The sequence below is a fragment of the Triturus cristatus genome, chromosome 6, assembly GCF_964204655.1.
Source record: "Triturus cristatus chromosome 6, aTriCri1.1, whole genome shotgun sequence".
NCBI classification, from domain to species: domain Eukaryota; kingdom Metazoa; phylum Chordata; class Amphibia; order Caudata; family Salamandridae; genus Triturus; species Triturus cristatus.
Genome location: NC_140589.1, coordinates 1,092,071,402 through 1,092,090,763, shown reverse-complemented (window position 1 = coordinate 1,092,090,763; position 19,362 = coordinate 1,092,071,402). Strand labels below are relative to the sequence as shown.

General features: G+C 50.3%; 1 protein-coding gene across 3 annotated transcripts in view; it reads right to left on the bottom strand.

The window, feature by feature from the left end:
* The window catches only part of LYST (lysosomal trafficking regulator), a 3,752,809-nt gene that overhangs the window by 419,797 nt on the left and 3,313,650 nt on the right, over positions 1-19,362 (bottom strand). For all 3 annotated transcript variants that reach the window (XM_085611970.1, XM_085611971.1, XM_085611972.1), the window contains one exon: positions 10,404-10,540. In XM_085611970.1, coding sequence (XP_085468096.1) covers positions 10,404-10,540 — 137 coding nt within the window. The remainder of the gene's footprint in view (positions 1-10,403; positions 10,541-19,362) is intronic.

Here is a 19,362-nt window from a genome sequence, read left to right as displayed (position 1 = left end):
TAATTAATTCTGTTATCAGCATTATAGTTATCACTTTGTGCACAGATCAAATGTGCAGCGTCCAAACTTTAACTATACTTAATGGGAACATTGCCTGATTCCATCACAGGGTAGTTCCAACACCCAAAGAATGAAGTACACCTATTTCACCGGTTATAATCTTTTGGATCCGGTTTCATTTTATTTTTAATTGACTTCCAATGTTTCGAAAAAATACATGCTCACTCAGACCAAGTTAATTTATGCCTCAAGTTTTATTGAGAACCCAGCATTACACAAATACGATTATTTGAAAGACAACATCGATTTGAAATCGGTTTGGGGTACTAGGTCCTGGCAGGTCCAACGTATTGAATCTTTATTCGGGGCATGTTTGATACCAGCTCAGATTATTTTTCTTATTGACACGGTCTAACAGACTTCTTGTCTGGGTTGGCAAAGATTAAAGAATTTAATATTCCTACTATTCCATCCTTGGCCCTGTTTGATAATTGGCAATCCTGTACCAACTATAGTGCAGACCAGATAAGAAGTATGATACAAAAATTTGACTGCTATATTTGTCATTCACGTTTCATGAATGCTACTTCAGGGTTTACATTAAATAGATATGACCCAAGTTATCCCCATTTCAACACCGTTCCAACTTATTCGGTGGGTAAATTGTGCCAAAATGGTTAGAACATTCCACATTGTCTGCCATGAAAAAGCATCTTTCTCTCCTATCGGATGACACAAACCTTTCTGATTTCCTTTTAGGTCCCAAATCCCCTCGTAGCAAATGATTTGTTTATGCTGCATATAATGAATTTTGGAAATTGTCGCAAATGGAAGCTGCTGCGTGTTTAAGTCAAATTGATCAAGAAAATTTAGACAAGGTGCTTGCCATTGTAGACAACAGCATCAAAATATTGTCATCTTGCATTTACACATACTCCCATGTCCTTTGTCCAGTTTCGTGCCAGAGCGGGAGCCAATGGCTCCCCCAGCTGGTGTGAACTGGACTCTGCATGGAGGGCACCAAATGTGCCCCTCAAGCAGACTGAGTGGCGCTGGCAAGTGCTCCCACCAGGCTTCAATACACTAAACCCTGTCTGAGAGGTGGTCACACCTCCCTGTGACAAGATACCTGCCTTTCACTGCTCAAGCTTGGCTCAGCAGCAGGAGGGCAGAATCGTGTCTCTGGTAGGCAGCAGCCATGTTGTGCTGTCCGGGTCTAGAAGACTGGTACCGGGAGCACTGAGGGCCTCCCGGAGGAGTTTTAAAGTGCATGGAATCATACTTCCCACACCATTTACGGTGTGGGGGTATAATTCCAACATGTTTGATGCCAAAAATGACAGGGTTTATTACAGCCAGTTTAGAAATGGTCATCACGTAATGACACATGGCCACTCTATGTATCTTTTATTAAAAAAAAACATTTTATTAAGCGTTTATAATAACATTCCATTTAACAGAGCAAAGCGAGTCTACTTATGTAAGCTCTGCAGGATTGTTCACTGCGAGTATTATTCAAGCTGTTCATTAAGTCTACAAGCAATAAAACGAAAACATCAAAATTCACCCCCACCGACCCGTGAGTTCTCTACAGCTACATTGAAGTTCGTATACATGACGTGTAGTCCTATATGCATCCCCCAGCTAGCGCGCAGTATAAAGGGCTATGCAGTATTGGGTCAATATATAAGTCTATGGCGTTTAGATCGTATAGCAGCTATAGAAGTAGTCTCATTATTATTGTTGTGTCTATGGTGTGAGACCATGCTCTATACTTCTCCTCCCTCCTCTTCCTGATTCTCGAGATCCAGATGTGTTAGCTCATGTGTTAGGGTCTCCCAGGCCCTGGCTATGTCCATGTGTCACAGCCCTCTCTTAGCTTCCCTCATCAGAATTCTTCCCTCACATTCTGGCCATTTTTAGAGTTCAACTTTCCAGGTAGTCACCTTTGGGTCCCTCATTGATTCCCAGTTCCTGGTTATTTCGCGTTTCGCTAGTACTAAAGTCAAATTCTCGAATTTGCTAGTGACCTTGTTTTTTGCTGCATGGGGGAACCACCCTAGTAGACAATCAGCTGGGGAGCGAGGGATCTCCTTGTCAATGACCTCCCCCACTATGTGTGTCACTCCCTCCCAATATTCGCGTAGGTGTGGGCAGGCCCATAGCAGGTGCAGAATATGCGCTTGTACTTCACCGCAGCGGGACGAGCTGCTCCTTCCACCTGAAAGTATCTTCTTATGCGTTCAGGGGTCAAGTAGGCCCTATGGAGGACATAATAATTTATCAGCCTAAAACGTGCGTTTCTGGATACCTTAGGTATTCCTGTTAGTATTTTGTCCCAGTCTTTTGTCGATATTGGGGCACCCATCTCCTCTTCCCACTGGAGAGGTAACGCCTCCAGTGGGCGCAACCAATTCGCATGAAGTGCCCTATAGAGGCAGGAGACCCCTTTAATGGTACCCGCGGATAAGGCTATGTAGTAACAAGTCTGTTGGGATGGGGGTTCTGTAGAGCCCATTTTCTAGTGTTTCCGTCTAGTATTACGTATTGCCGCCCTATGCAATAGGAAATACCCCCGTGGCAACATATACTCAGTGAGGAACTCCTCGAACAGTAGGAGCTCTTTCTAATGGAATGAGTGACAAGAACGGGATCGTCACTCCTATTTTTTGTAATACCCCTACTCCAGCATCTAGCCTGTACCTTAAGCGCCTGGGGGTCTTTTCCTGTTGACCTGTTCGCCCTGAGGAATATATGTAATAGTCTGCATAATAGCCAGCCAGCCACTTACACATTTTCTGCTTGTCGTCTTTCGGGAGCTATGTTGCGCACTAACCACAGTAGTTATCTCGCTACATAGTAGGATTCAAAATCAAGGGCCGCCATACCTCCCGCCCCTGTCGTCCGTTGCAAGGGCAACGCTACAGCGTCCTGAGCCCTAGATAAGAGCATCTGGGAGCTCAGGTCCTTGAAAAAGGCAGAGGGAATTCACAGTGGGAGTGCTTTGAAGAAGTACAGAAAGCGGTGAAGCACCATCATTTTGAGTACCCCAATTCTACCAGCTATAGAGTGCGACAAGGTTCGCCAGAAGTATGTAGATGCCCTTAGGCCCTCCCTATGTTGCCACCATCGATATCCATCCAAGTATGATAAATGTGAACTCCCAGGTACGGCAGACAGCTAGGTTCCCATCGCAGCCTTCCGAGGTCTCCCGGATGGTATCACTGGGAAGAGTATGGACTTTAGCCAGCTCACATTAAGCCCTGAGACGGGACCAAATCTCTCCAGTAGGGTCCAGGTCCCTGCCGAATCCTCACCCTAGCAGCTAAAAACAACAGCAGATCATCCGCATAGAGTGCTATATGATGGCACACTTGTCCTACATTCAGTCCTCGATATGTTCTTCCTGTTCTGGCAGCCAGTGCGAGGGGCTCCATGGCCAGGGAAAACAGTCGGGGGGGGAAAGGAACATCCCTGCCTGGTGAACGTTCTACCGGCCACCCCCGCGAGATGGTCCGCCCCGTGCGCACCCTGGCCGTAGGATCAGTATATGAGAGTCTTGTCCATTTTATGAACCTTTCCCCAGCCCCATGTTCGCCATTACTTCGTACAGGTATGTCAACTCTAGGCAGTCAAACACTTTTTCTATGTCAACAGCAAAATTCGCTACCACCTCCTGGTTCTGCAATGTTTGCGGCCAGGACAGTGAGCAGGTATCTGATATTGCCAGCTGTATTACGAGTTGGGATAAGCCCAGCTTGTCCTCATGCACCAGTTACTTACCTTCGGTAAGAGACATATATTAGCTATAGATTCCTTACCTTAGAATTTGCAGGTAAGGCTGAAGGGGAGCGTGGTGAACTGAAAATGCTCGTGGTCAACCGTGAACTCAGGTAGAGTCTGTGGGCTGGCAGGCAGGGACAGAGAAACAGGTATCCTACAAGTCCAACACCACTATCTAGTCTCCAGGGTCGAGGGCAGACAGGACCTGAGCCAACACGAGCATTTTGAACTGCTCCTTCAGGAGGAAGCGGTTGAGGGCCCTGAGGTCTAGGATAGGCCTCAGTGCCCCCCTCTTCAGCTGGCTGTAAGGTAAGGGATGGGATCTCAGAGGTGATGTGTAGTTAGCGAGCAGGATCCCTTAGTGTGGCTCCCGGTGACATTGAGCCCTTCTCAGCGGGAGTTCCCTCTCCCAAACCTCGCAATAAATGTGTCCAGGGCCTTAATTTCTCCCATAGGGTATCAGCTGAAGGCCGGTAGTGATGGTCAGTGTCGCACTCAGGGCCAAGCTACTGCGATGCCGGCCATCCCCCCAGTGAGGCCGCTGCTCACAGCATGTATCGGTGCAGTTGCTCCAGTATCGTCGCAGGGGCGTGAGTCTCCTCAGCAGCAGCAGCTCTGCTATCGGCGCTCCCTGATCCTACCTTCAGGTGGGCCCAGTCCAGGGCCTCACATCACTGCCTCTCCTCTCAAGGCCGGCGTCAGCAATCAGTACTCACCCTCGTCCTGTGCTGCCCGTCTCTCCGATCAGTTTGCTGCGCCCAAAGTCTGCACAGCAGCCAGCTGCTGCCCGATGCAGTCAGGCGCTTTCCAGCGCTCGGCTCTCCCAGGTCATGGGGCCTCACTCTACGCTTCCAGGGATTCTCCGCTCCAGCCCTTGCTGTCCGCTCTCTGCTGCAGACATCGCAGTACCCCGCCTGGGCAGCGCTTTCTCAAGGTAGGTTGCACTATCTTCTCTGGCGGTCCCGGTACTCCCAGGCTCCTTTGGGTCTCAGTTATATCTTATGGTCTCTGCCATCTTAGCACATAGGCCGCCGCCCAGACCTGCCGTCACTGATTCCGGGGTATGCAGCCATCGGACCAGCACCCAGATAAGTAGCTTCCCCCCGACAGTATACAGCAAAGTATTCGGGCACCAGCAGGGGTGCAAGGGATCAGGATGGTGCCAGATGGGGCCCGACCGTGAGGAGCTTTGAATAGAGCGGTTTACTCCATCAGCCTTAGGCCACACCCCCCCCCCCCCCATGGCCACTCTATGTATCATAATGGCTGATGCACTTACAACCCGGGAGACTGAACTCTGAAGGTTGTAGGAATGTGTGGAGGGGCGCTAGGTGGCACACGACCAAGATGGCCGCACTGAAGTGAGGCTCTTGCTGCCCGGCGGCATAATCCAACCTTTTATCCTGCCCACATAGGAAGAAATGACTGCTAGACGTGTGTTGAGTACCTGAGAAACCCTCTGCCATCTATCAGTGCCCTTTTACTGAAGCGAGGAACGTCCGGCTGTGGCCGCGACTCACTGTTCTGACAGCGCTGGGATCAAAGTGAATGCTGCTGGAAGGGAATTCAGCTTCTAACATCACGTGAGCCCCGAGACACCCATGCGGTGACTGGGCCGCCCCGGACGAGTTGCTGACAAGGCGACGTAAACGGCCTCACAAATAAGGCCAGCGGGGACCCCCTAGTACATGCTTCCTCGTTTCATAATATCGTGGGGGTGGAATGGAATATAGGAGAAACAGGACCGGGAGGAAAAAGTTCCCAATGGAAGTGGCTACACATTTTAAGCGGCAACACGACTTCAGGAGACAGAGCGGATTGCATGGCTGGTGGTATGGGGGAAGCGGAGGCTGTCTATTTCTACCTAATAAACAGGTGCCTGCAGAAATTCTGGGAGGAAAAAAACAGCACCTTAATACTCTGAAAGAGCTCCAAGGGACACAGTGGCATGAGGCGCTAAATGAACAAGTTACTTACCTTCGGTAACGATGTATCTGTAAGAAACATTAGTTAGTTAGATTCCTCACCTTAGAATATCCCCAGGCGTCAGACTGGATCCGGAAGATTTTTCGTCAGCAATACCCCTTGCGCGTCGCTAGGCGTCGTCTGCGGCTCCGCGTCCATTGTCGGCGTCGTGCGCCGGAATGACGTCGGCGTACTTAGACGCCGCCCTCGCGCGCTGACGTCAGTTCTTGTACATAGCTTTCCGCGCCAGGAACGCAGAGCCATGCAAAGACCGACACTGGTGCCAAAAATAAAATCTAGGGGACTGAAAAGGATAACCTTAACCCTAGATGTCAGTTCGCAGAACGGGGAGGATGGGTGGGTCGGTGAGGAATCTAACTAACTAGGTGCTAGCATCTCCCCAGACAGACTTTAGTGTATTGGGGCAGGGAGGGCTGAAAGGAATGAGACATGCCTGGGGCACACAAGGTGTCCCATGCATAGTCCAGTTCAAACCGGTGCTGGGGCACACCAGCCCCAGTCCTGGCGCGAAACTGGACAAAGGGAAGGGGGTGTAACCACCCCCCTCCCAGGTCCCACCCATAAGGCGTGACCTAGCAGGTAACCCAGCCCCCCAGATTAGTATAAGAGTGGTAGCTGGGCCCCAGGAGATTAGATTATCCTGAACCTGCAACTTGAACAGAAACTCTGGACCTTCGACATTCGACGAAAGAAGAACACTGAAGAATCTCCCTTGTGGCCAAGGAGTGGCTACCCTGTGCAAACAGGCACCATCAAGAGACTACCCTTTGCTTTGCTAAAGTTCTACGAGGAACCGACTGCAGAGCCCGACCAGAGCCTTGACTTCCAGACTTCTCCGACCCTGATCCACATCCACAGCCGAGCTGAGATCCGTGGAGGCGACGAGAGACGTGGGACCGGCTACCTGGGAAAAGTGGCTAGTATCTTCCAGCGCAGCTTCTGAGGCACCCTCGAAGTTGTGCACCGGGGATTGAGAAGCCCCAACCCCAAGCACCATCTGCACCGAAGATCAGCCCCCCACACTCCACGAGTCCTGCGTGGGGCCCTTCTGCATTTTCCTGCTTGCCGCGCCTGTCCGGTTGCTTGCCCGTTGGCTAGTGGCCTCTGTGACGACGCATCCCGAAATCTTCACTGCTGGTTTGGCTCCTCCAGACTGGCTCCCGCTTCCCTGCAAAGGAGAAGCACCCCAGACCTTCCTGGTCTGCACCAGAAGCAAGTCCTCCGTTCTTCGTGGGTTCCGCTTGCCAAGGCTTGGTGAGTCCTAGTTCAACTTTGACACCGCCGACAGCAAGAGCCTTCGTGGGACAGCTCGCCTCCTGGTCCTGATCGTCCTCGACGTCTCCTGGTCCCCGTGGCTGCAACGACAAGCTTCACCTTCACCTGCAATCTTCACGACATCGCCTGGTTCCTTCCTGGTTCCACGTGGTCACTGGCTAGTGACCTTGACTCTGTCCCTTCTGCTTGCAGGTCTCCTCTCTTCTTGATCCCAGCCTTGGGATCCACCGGACACTCTTCACTGACTGCCTGTCAGCAACTTTCCTTCAGGCATCCATAGAAGTCCACGACGAAACCCGACGCAAGTTTACACCTATGCACCCGCAGCCCGTGGGCTAGGTAACTTGGGTACTTCGGTGCTCACAAGGGTAGTGACTATCCTAGGGTCTAGTTTCCGAGTCTCGACTCTCTAGCTGCTTCAGAAGTGTCCTTAAACTGTTAATTTCTAACTGCTAGTAATTCTATCGACTTTTACGCATTACGCGTGAGTGTTTCCACTCTGCACCTGAATCCCGTGGGCCTCCCACTTCCTAACTGTTGCTAGTGTAGTGTAGCCCCAGCGATTCCCTAGGCCTAGGCCTATCCTATTTCCGTGACAGTGGTCCTTATACCACTTCCTTAGTATATGGTTTGCGTGGCCCCTAGGGCCTAACTGTATTACTTACCTGTGTGACTTAATGTATGCATAAATAAGACTGTGTTGTACTTACCTCTAATCTCATAAAGAGTGCTGAGGGTTTGACTAGAATAAATACACTTTATTTTATATATATATCTGTTGTGGTGTCCTTTCATTTGGTATTCAAGGGATTATATATGGTATCACAGCTGGCTTCACATGCCATTCAGAGTTTAGCCTAAGACTGCTCTTGTCCATGCTACCACTAGGATAGCTGGTCTATAAGGTTGACTTTACAACCAATCACCATAAGGGTATTTGGACTGATATAAGGTGTACACTAGAACTAGTGACATCATACATCAGGCCAACTTCTCACATTGGTGAGCAGCGGTTGGGATCTGACCTTGCTGTTGTAATACCATTGTAATCTTGAGATACTAAATTGAAAGATCACACAGATATTGTCTAGGTACATATAACATAGATTATAATACTTAAGTCCTACTGGACTTAGTAGTTGTAGGTTGAAGGGAGTAACACACCCTGACTACAACTACCAGAGAGGTTTAGTAGAAACAACTAGTGTAGGTAGGTGCACACACCACACCCTCACTAGATCATGTCTCTGAGAGGAGATCAAGTAGATGCTCTCTCAGGAGGGTCAGGTCTGCAGAAGACCCCCTCTAGATATGATACCTTAACATTCCAGGAGATGAGACAATCGTGTACCTCCAGAGGAATAAAACAGGGTGCAAACCCTACCCTCCTTCAGTTAAGACAACTCCTAGAGGAGTATGATGCTCTTAGGGCCTCTCAGGCAGGTACCCTAGGTACAGAGGAGGGTCTACCCACCACAGAGGAGTCAGATGGGACTTCAGATGGAGAGGTAGACAGCCAGGGCCAAGTAGGAAGACTTAGCCAGGCTAACCTAAGTTTACATGGGAGTTTGCATGGGGTCCCCCCATACAGACCCCCAAGTGGGCTTAACCAGAGAAACCGGAGGGACAGATCCCCTTCAAGGGAATCCATCCACTCCCATGTCTCTAGCATCTCTAGTGTTTCCTCTCACAGGGGAATGACTTCCCCTGAGAGAAAGGAACATGAAGCCAGAATGAGGGAAGCTAATCTGAGGATTCAGAGGGAAGAACTTGCCCTTGCCAAGGAGAAGCTTGCTCTGGCTAGAGAGCAAAAGTTAAGTGGGTCAGTGTGAGAAGTTGGCCTGATGTATGATGTCACTAGTTCTAGTGTACACCTTATATCAGTCCAAATACCCTTATGGTGATTGGTTGTAAAGTCAACCTTATAGACCAGCTATCCTAGTGGTAGCATGGACAAGAGCAGTCTTAGGCTAAACTCTGAATGGCATGTGAAGCCAGCTGTGATACCATATATAATCCCTTGAATACCAAATGAAAGGACACCACAACAGATATATATATAAAATAAAGTGTATTTATTCTAGTCAAACCCTCAGCACTCTTTATGAGATTAGAGGTAAGTACAACACAGTCTTATTTAAGCATACATTAAGTCACACAGGTAAGTAATACAGTTAGGCCCTAGGGGCCACGCAAACCATATACTAAGTAAGTGGTATAAGGACCACTGTCACGGAAATAGAGTAGGCCTAGGCCTAGGGAATCGCTGGGGCTACACTACACTAGCGTTAGTTAGGAAGTGGGAGGCCCACGGGATTCGTCCATTGAAGCTACTGAAGAAACGTTATCTCCACTTGATTCTGCCTATCACACGAAGACTTCCTAGATATAATTCGGACACATTTTTAAACCTCCGAATGCAATTCCTTTCTCCTCCTTACATGACATTCTGAGAACCGGATTCGTCTGATTATAATCGTATGGGTCGTAGTCTATCTAGACTGAATTTGTATGAAATATCCCGTTCATCGTACCCTTTTTATACATCTTAGAAAAAACTTCCTAGCGAGACTGCATACTCCATCTACTAGGACTCAGACATAATTTAGTAGTACATATACCGAGGAACCGAGAAACTTTGTGATACACGAATAAGACGCATAAGTCTGTTCCCCTCATTCAATCTTCTATTCGTACTGGTGAAAATATTGTATGGCCCCCTGATGAAGGCACATGCCGAAACGCGCGTAGGATTGTGGATACATCCTAAGGCCATAGCAACGCTCAACCCTTTGCCCAGCAGTCCTTGAATATTTTCTTGTCACATGTGTAACCTATATACTGATGTTTACATTGAGGAGACTTCCCATGTTATCTGTGTTAGACAATTTTACACATGTTAAATCAATTGAAGAACTGTGATTAATTTTTATATGAACAGCAAATCTAAAATATGTAATTGTAAATATATATATTATTATTATTTTTTTCTACAAATTCATAAAAATAAAATGTTGTATAAAAAGTATTTAAGCTCTCACTAATTCTGGGTTCAAGAGTAACGCTGATTTTGTTATTGAATCTATTTCCTAAATCTATGTTTCTTTGCATTCAGTTCAAAGCACATGCAACCATATTTCTATAGGCTATTCATAAAAATTTACTCAAATGAGATTTTCATAAAGTCTTGTGAAGGATACAGGAGATGTGTGCAGATGGTAGACCTGGAGTAATTAATACTCAAAGGTTAAAGAGCATTTGTATGTGGGACATTTTCAGAGAGAGTAAGCCATATTATGGGAACTTTGCTGTAATCAACTTAGAAGTCTATAACATTGTGTAGCATTCATACCATATACCTGGTGAAAGGGTGAGCACTGTATAAAGTTTACTGGAGGTTCACTCTGTTTGCTCTTCAGTCTTAAGATATTATCCATATATCCCCAACTAAGAATTGCTGACCACTGAATGTCTGTGCTTGTCATGCTTCTTACACCTGTAAAAAAAACATAGAAATCTTAAATATTTAGCCAATCAAGTAAATGGTATTTAAGGTTGCATCTTTATGATTTCTTCAGATAGTTAAGAATCACATTTCAAACATGTATAAATAGTACATTATCACTGCAAAAACAGTAATCGAATAAAAACAGCCTATTAGCTTGTTTTTTTCAATTTGCAGTACTACAAACAACCATGCATGAAAATGAAAAGCAAAAGAGACACCTTACAGGTTAACATTTCAGTAAAAATAAAAAGATCTATATCATACAGAGAACTGTGAGAAGTTGGCCTGATATATGATGTCACTAATTCTAGTGTACACCTTGTATCAGTCCAAACAACCCTTATGGTGATTGGTTGTAAAGTCAACATTATAGACCAGCTATCCTAGTGGTAGCATGGACAAGAGCAGTCTTAGGCTAAACTCTGAATGGCATGTGAAGCCAGCTGTTATACCATATGTAATCCCTTGAATACCAAATGAAAGGACACCACAACAGATATATATAAAAATAGAATGTATTTATTCTAGTGAAACCCTCAGCACTCTTTATGAGATTCGAGGTAAGTACAACACAGTCATATTTAAGCATACATTAAGTCACACAGGTAAGTAATATAGTTAGGCCCTAGGGACCACGCAAACCATATACTAAGTAAGTGGTATAAGGACCACTGTCACGAACACAGGATAGGCCTAGGCCTAGGGAATCGCTGGGGCTACACTATACTACCAAAGGTTAGGAAGTGAGAGGCCCACGGGATTCAGGTGCAGAGTGGAAACACTCACGCGTAATGCGTAAAAGTCGATAGAAATGGAAGTTATTAGAAATGAACAGTTTTAGGACACTTCTGGTATAGCTAGGAAGTCGAGACTCGGAAACTAGACCCTTGGATAGTCAATACCCTTGTGAGCACTTAAGTACTCAAGTTACCTAGCCCACGGGCTGCGGGTGCATAGGTGTGAACTTGCGTCGGGTTTCGTCGTTGACTCCTATGGATGCCTGAAGGAAAGTTGCTGACAGGCAGTCAGTGAAGAGTGTCCAGTGGATCCCAAGGATGGGATCAAGAAGGAAGGATACCTGCAAGCAGAAGGGACAGAGTATAGGTCACCAGCCAGGAGCCGGGAAGGAACCAGGAAGGAACCAGGCGATGTCGTGAAGATGCAGGTGAAGAGGTGAAGCTTGTCGCAGCAGCCACGGGTACCAGGAGGCGTCGAGGACGACCAGGACCAGGAGGTGAGCTGTCCCACGAAGGCTCTTGCTGTCGGCGGCGTCGAAGTCGAGCCAGGACCCAACAAGCCTTGGCAAGCGGAACCCACGCAGGATGGAGGACTTGCTTCTGGTGCAGACCAGGAAGGTCTGGGGTGCTTCTCTTTCACAGAGGAGCGGGTGCCAGTCTGGAGGAGCCGGACCAGCAAGGTGAAAACAAAGGTTCGTCGTCGCAGAGGTCACTAGCCAACGGGCCAGCAACCGGACAACACGTCGAGCAACTCAGGTGCAGAAGGGCCCCACGCAGAACACATGAAGTGTGGGGAGCTGGTCTTCTTTGCAGATGGTGCTCGGGAAGGGGGTTTCTCAATTCCCCAAGCACAGCCTCGAGGGAGCCTCGGAAGTCGTGCTAGTCAGGTACTAGCCACTTTTCCCAAGTCACCGGTCCCACGTCCCTCGTCGCCTCCACGGGTCTCAGCTTCGCTGTAGATGTGGGTCTGGGTCAGAGGTGTCTGGAAGTCTCGGCGCTGGTCAGTCTCTGCAGTCGTACCTCGTAGGATCAGTCGCAAAGCAAGCAGCGGTCGCTGGATGGTGCCTGGTTGCCCAGGGTGGTCACTCCTTGGCCACAAGGGATATTTCTTCAGTCTTCTTCCTGAGGTCGAATGTCGAAGGTCCAGAGTTTCTGTACAAGTTGAAGATTCAGGTTAATCTAATTTCTGCAGGGCTCAGCTACCTACTGATATACTGGGCTAGTGGGCTGGGCTACCTGCAAGGTCCCTCCTATGGGTGGGACCAGGAAGGGGAGTGGTTACACCCCCTTTCCTTTGCCCAGTTTCGCGCCAGAGCTGGGGCTGGAGTGCCCCAGCGCCGGTTTGAACTGGACTATGCATGGGACATCTTGTGTGCCCCAGGCAGTGTTCAGTTTCTTTCATCCCTCCCTGCCCCAATACACTAAATCCTGTCTAGGGTGGTGCTCGCACCTCCCAAGGCAGGAAACCTATTGTCCAAGCCTCCCTCGCTGGAAGGACTCCCAGCAGCAGGAGGTCAGACTTGTGTCTGTGGCAGCAGCATAAATTTTGTGATGCTGGGGCTCTGGTTAACTTTAACCGGGTAAGTAGGTTTCAACATGTCTTCTCCCTCTAGAAGGGAGGAATAATATCCTCATTGCCAGAAATGGTATGGGGGTATTATTCCACAGTGTTAGACACCTTACACAACATGTTTTGATAAAGCCAAACCATAGTTACCATAACCGTTTAAGATTATAAGGTACTTTAAGAGTATATGGTAGGCTATATCATAGAACAGCTATAAGGACATGGTTCCATAAGCTGCAGACAGGCTCAGCTCATGCTAGAGCACCATCTCACATGTTACCAAGCACTCTGCCTCCAGGATTGTTAAGGCCTGCCATAGGAGTGGCTCACAGGTACACATGTGTCTATATAGAAGGTAGGTATAGGAATACTACACCTAAGCAAGGGGTGATTACACGACCTTGCCCCAGCGGAGTGATCAGCCAGTTGTGTCATAATGGAAGGCCAGCCAGGGGTGGCATAATACATGCTGCAGCCCCTGGTAGGCCTAGGGTACACCTATGCCCTGGGTACCTAAGGTACTCTATACAGGGGCCGATAAGGTGATCCTTACCAATTGGGTTATGCACCTAAAGTACATAGTATGAACTTAGAGAGAGAGAACAGCTGGGCTGTGGGTCTGATTGGCAGGCCCACAGCCACATCTAAGTCGAAAACCAGTGAAGCAAAAGCAAAAAGTGGGGGTGAACATAGAAAGCAGACCCTCCTCTCCTACAGCAGAACGGGGAGGATGGGTGGGTCGGTGAGGAATCTAACTAACTAATGTTTCTTAAAGATACATCGTTACCGAAGGTAAATAACTTATTCATCTGAAAGAAACATGTTAGTTAGATTCCTCACGATAGAATAGATACCCCAGCAATACCAACCCCGGTGGTGGGTCTGCGAACCAAGATCACACCAGAAAGTCCTGGAGAACAGAACGGCCAAAGAAGCCATCTCTCCGGACTTGGCTGTCCAGGCAATAATGCTTGGCAAACGTGTCCAGCGAGGCCCACGTTGCTGCCTGACAGATGTCCTGCAAGGGAACTCCTCGGCCCAGGGCAGTAGCCGCCGCTGTGGCCCGGGTGGAATGGGCTCTCAGCCCTACAGGAGGGTCCTTTTTCGCCAAGGAGTAACAAACTTTTATACACAAAACGACCCACCGTGAGATGGTCCGTTTGTGTACGGCTCTCCCCTTAGCACCCACGTATCCAACAAAGAGTTGGTCGTCCACCCGGAACTGTTTGGTGCGATCCAAATCAAAGGATAGCGCCCGTTTTGGGTCCAGACGGTGGAGCCTCTCTTCCTCTTTCGAAGGATGCGGAGGCGGAAAGAAGGTGGGCAACGTCACAGATTGCCCGATGTGAAAGGGAGTCACTACTTTCGGAAGAAAGGAAGGACGAGTCCGGAGGACAACTTTGTCCGGATGGACAGAAAGAAAAGGAGGCTTAGAAGATAGAGCCTGGAGCTCACTCACCCGTCTAGCCGAGGTGGTAGCTACCAGGAAAGCAGTCTTGAGAGTCAGAAGACGAAGGGGACAATTATGAAGAGGCTCAAAGGGAGCCCACATCAGAAATGTCAAGACCAGGTTCAAATCCCACTGAGGCATTACGAAGGGGACAGGAAGAAATATGTGAGTAATGCCCTTGAGGAAACGAGAAACAACAGGGGATTTGAAAACAGAAGGCTGATCAGGAAGCCGTAAGAAGGCAGAGATAGCAGAAAGGAAACCTTTTAGGGTGCCCAGAGCAGAGCCCTGCTGGGCCATGGAAAGAAGAAAGAGGAGAACCTCAGAAAGAGGGGCGGAAAGGGGATCCACAGCCTTTGCTGTGCACCATGCCACAAATTTGTTCCACCTGCAGGCGTATACCGTTTTTGTGGAGGGACGCCTGGCTGCCAGAATAACGTCACAGACTTCAGGAGGCAAGTCAAATGGAATCAACTGCCGCCGCTTAATCTCCATGCATGGAGGTGGAGACTGGACAGGTTCGGGTGGAGGACCGTCCCCTGCTGCTGCGACAGAAGGTCCTCCTGAAGAGGCAGTCGTATCGGGGGATCGATTGACATACTGAGTAGCTCGGGATACCAGTACCTTCGTGCCCAATCCGGAGCTACCAAGATGACTTGGGCCCGGTCGCGCCTGATCTTCTTCAGCACTCTGGGCAGAAGTGGTATAGGGGGAAAGGCGTACAACAGACCGCAACGCCACTTGTGACGAAAGGCGTCCCCGAGCGAGTGCCGCCTTGGAAACTCCAACACGCAGAACTGCTGACATTGCGCGTTCTCTTCTGTGGTGAATAGATCTAACCAAGGCTCTCCCCACTGCCGAAAGAGGCCTTGCGCCATGTCCGAGTTTAGACGCCATTTGTGATCCATCACGCACCGGCGGCTGAGTTCGTCTGCTCTGGCGTTCAGAGAACACGCAAGATAATGAATCACCAGGGTGATGCTCTGATGTTCCAGCCATGTCCAGAGGCGCAGAGCCTCCTGACAAAGGGTCCATGACCCCACCCCGCCCTGTTTGTTGCAATACCACATGGCGCTGGTGTTGTCCGTGAACACCTGCACCACACTTCCCCGGACAACAGGAAGGAATGCCTTCAGTGCAAGTCGGATCGCTCTCAGCTCCAAAACGTTGATATGGAGCCGAGACTCCGCCGGAGACTAGAGTCCTCTGATCTCCGCCTCCCCCATGTGGCCCCTTCATCCCAGGAGGGACGCATCCGTCACTACTACGTGCTCCGGTTGAGGTAGGGAGAGGGATCTGCCGCTGACCCAATCGCGGTCCGTGAGCCACCACTGCAACTGCTTCACAGTGCCCTCCGAGATCAAGACATGGTCGGACAGGTTGCCTCGATGCTGGGCCCACTGAAACTTCAGGTCCCACTGCAGAGCCCGCATTTGCCACCTGGCCTAATGCACTAACAGGAGGCCACCAGAAGCCGCAGCACCAACCTGACCGAAACCCAGGATAGAGGCTGAAAGATGGGAATCAGAGCCTGAATATCCCGGACCCGCTGCTCCGGCGGATAAGAACAAGTTACTTACCTTCGGTAACGATGTATCTGTAAGAAACATTAGTTAGTTAGATTCCTCACCTTAGAATATCCCCAGGCGTCAGACTGGATCCGGAAGATTTTTCGTCAGCAATACCCCTTGCGCGTCGCTAGGCGTCGTCTGCGGCTCCGCGTCCGTCGTCGGCGTCGTGCGCCGGAATGACGTCGTCGGAGTACTTATACGCCGCCCTCGCGCGCTGACGTCAGTTCTTGTACATAGCCTTCCGCGCCAGGAACGCAGAGCCATGCAAGATACCGACACTGGTGCCAAAAAATTCTAGGGCCCTGAAAGGGATATCCTTAACCCTAGATGTCAGTTCGCAGAACGGGGAGGATGGGTGGGTAGGTGAGGAATCTAACTAACTAATGTTTCTTACAGATACATCGTTCCCGAAGGTAAGTAACTTGTTCATCTGAAAGAAACACGTTAGTTAGATTCCTCACCTTAGAATAGATACCCAAGCAATACCATCCCCGGTGGTGGGTCTGCGAACCAAGATCACACCAGAAAGTCCTGGAGGACAGAACGGCCAAAGAAGCCATCCCTCCGGACTTGGCTGTCAAGGCAATAATGCCTGGCAAACGTGTGTAGCGAAGCCCACGTTGCCGCCTGACAGATGTCCTGCTAAGGGACACCCCGTCCCAAAGCAGTAGTAGCCGCTGTGGCCCGAGTAGAATGGGCGCGCAGCCCAACAGGAGGGTCCTTTTTTGCCAAGGAATAACAAATTTTGATGCACAAAACGACCCACCGAGAGATGGTCCGTTTGTGCACAGCTTTCCCCTTCTTAGCACCCACGTATCCAACGAAAAGTTGGTCGTCCACCCGGAACTGCTTTGTGCGGTGCAGATAAAAGGAGAGCGCACGTTTTGGGTCCAGACGGTGGAGCCTCTCTTCCTCTTTGGAAGGATGCGGAGGAGGAAAGAAGGTGGGCAAGGTGACAGACTGCCCAAGATGAAAGGGGGTCACCACTTTCGGAAGAAAGGAGGGACGAGGCCGAAGGACAACCTTGTCCGGATGAACAGAGAGAAAAGGAGGCTTTGATGATAAAGCCTGGAGCTCACTCACCCGTCTAGCCGAGGTGATGGCTACCAGAAAAGCAGTCTTAAGCGTCAGCAGACGAAGAGGACAATTATGAAGAGGCTCAAAGGGAGCGCACATTAGAAATGTGAGAACAAGATTCAAGTCCCACTGAGGCATTACAAAAGGGACAGGAGGGAACGTGTGAGTAATGCCTTTTAGAAAGCGTGTAACTACAGGGGACGTGAAAAGAGAAGGCTGATCAGGAAGCCGCAAAAAGGCAGAGATGGCAGCAAGATAACCTTTCAAGGTGCCCAGGGCAGAGCCCTGCTGGGCCAAAGAAAGAAGAAAGAGGAGAACCTCAGAAAGAGGGGCGGAAAGGGGATCCACAGCCTTTGCTGTGCACCATGCCACAAATTTGTTCCACCGGCAGGCGTATACCGTCTTTGTGGAGGGACGCCTGGCTGCCAGAATGATATCACAGACTTTAGGAGGCAAGTCAAATGGCATCAACTGCCGCCGCTCAATCTCCACGCATGGAGGTGGAGGCTGGACAGGTTCAGGTGGAGGACCGTCCCCTGCTGCTGCGACAGAAGATCCTCCCGAAGGGGCAGACGTATCGGAGGATCGGTCAACATACTGAGTAGCTCGGGATACCAGTACCTTCGTGCCCAATCCGGAGCCACCAAGATGACTTGGGCCCGGTCGTGCCTGATCTTCTTCAGCACTCTGGGCAGAAGTGGTATAGGCGGAAAGGCGTACAACAGACCGCAACTCCACTCATGACGAAAAGCGTCGCCGAGCGAGTGCCGCCTTGGAAATTCCAACGCGCAGAACTGCTGACATTGTGCGTTCTCTTCGGTGGCGAATAGATCTAACCAAGGCTCTCCCCACTGCTGAAAGAGACCTTGCGCCACTTCGGAGTTCAGACGCCATTCGTGATCCATCATGCACCGGCGGCTGAGTTCGTCTGCTCTGGCGTTCAGAGAGCCCGCCAGATGTTGAACCACTAGGGTGACGCCCTGGTGTTCCAGCCACGTCCAGAGGCGCAGAGCCTCCTGACAAAGGGTCCACGACCCCACCCCGCCCTGTTTGTTGCAATACCACATGGTGGTGGTGTTGTCCGTGAACACCTGCACGACACTTCCCCTGACAGAGGGAAGGAAGGCTTTCAGTGCAAGTCGGATCGCTCTCAACTCCAACAGGTTGATGTGGAGACGAGACTCCGCCGGAGACCAGAGGCCTCTGATCTCCGCCTCTCCCATATGGCCACCCCATCCCAGGAGGGACGCATCCGTCACTACGACATGCTCCGGTTGGGGAAGGGAGAGGCTCTTGCCCGTGACCCAATCGCGGTCCGTGAGCCACCACTGCAACTGCTGTGCAGTGCCCTCCGAGATCAAGACATGGTCGGACAGGTTGCCGTGATGCTGGGCCCACTGAAACTTCAGGTCCCACTGCAGAGCCCGCATGCGCCGCCTGGCGTGATGCACTAGTAGGATGCAGGAGGCCATCAGCCCCAGAAGCCGCAACACTAGCCTGACCGAAACCCAGGATAGAGGCCGAAAGATGGGAATCAGGGCCTGAATATCCCGGACCCGCTGTTCCGGCGGATAGACCCGGAACTGCGCCGAATCGAGAACCGCTCCGATGAAGAGGAGCTTCTGAGAGGGGCTCAGGTGTGACTTCGGCACGTTGATGGAAAACCCTAGCAAATGCAGGAGATCCGCCGTAGTCTGGAGGTGGGAGACGACTGTCTGGGGCGAGCCCGCCTTCAACAACCAGTCGTCGAGATAGGGGAAGACTGGAACCCCTGATCTGCGCAGATGAGCTGCGACCACCGCCATCACTTTCATGAACACCCGAGGGGCACTGGTAAGGCCGAGGGGGAGCACGGTAAACTGAAAGTGCTCCTGACCCACCGTGAACCGCAGGTAACGCCGGTGGGCCGGCAGGACGGGAATATGGAAATATGCGTCCTGCAAGTCCAACGCTACCATCCAGTCTCCAGGGTCTACGGCAGCTAGAACCTGAGCCAAAGTTAACATTTTGAACCTGTCCTTCCGGAGGAAGGTATTGACGTTCCGGAGGTCTAAGATAGGGCGTAGGCCCCCTTTTCCCTTCTTGGGAACCGGAAAGTAGTGGGAATAACAACCACGACCTACTTCTGGGCTAGGAACGCGCTCGACGGCCCCCTTGGCCAAGAGGGCCGAAACTTCCTCGTGGAGAAGATTCAAATGATCCCCCGAGATACGGTGGTGCTGCGGTGGCATGGCTGGAGGGGTCGTCTCGAAGGGGAGGGAGTAGGCCCTTCGGACGATTTGAAGCACCCACCTGTCCGATGTGACGGACTGCCAGTGGAGCAGGTGATGGCGAACTCTGCCGCCCACTGGCATGGAATGGGCCTGAAAGCTCGGACTAGGAAGGCTTTGAGGCGGATGCTGCCGGGG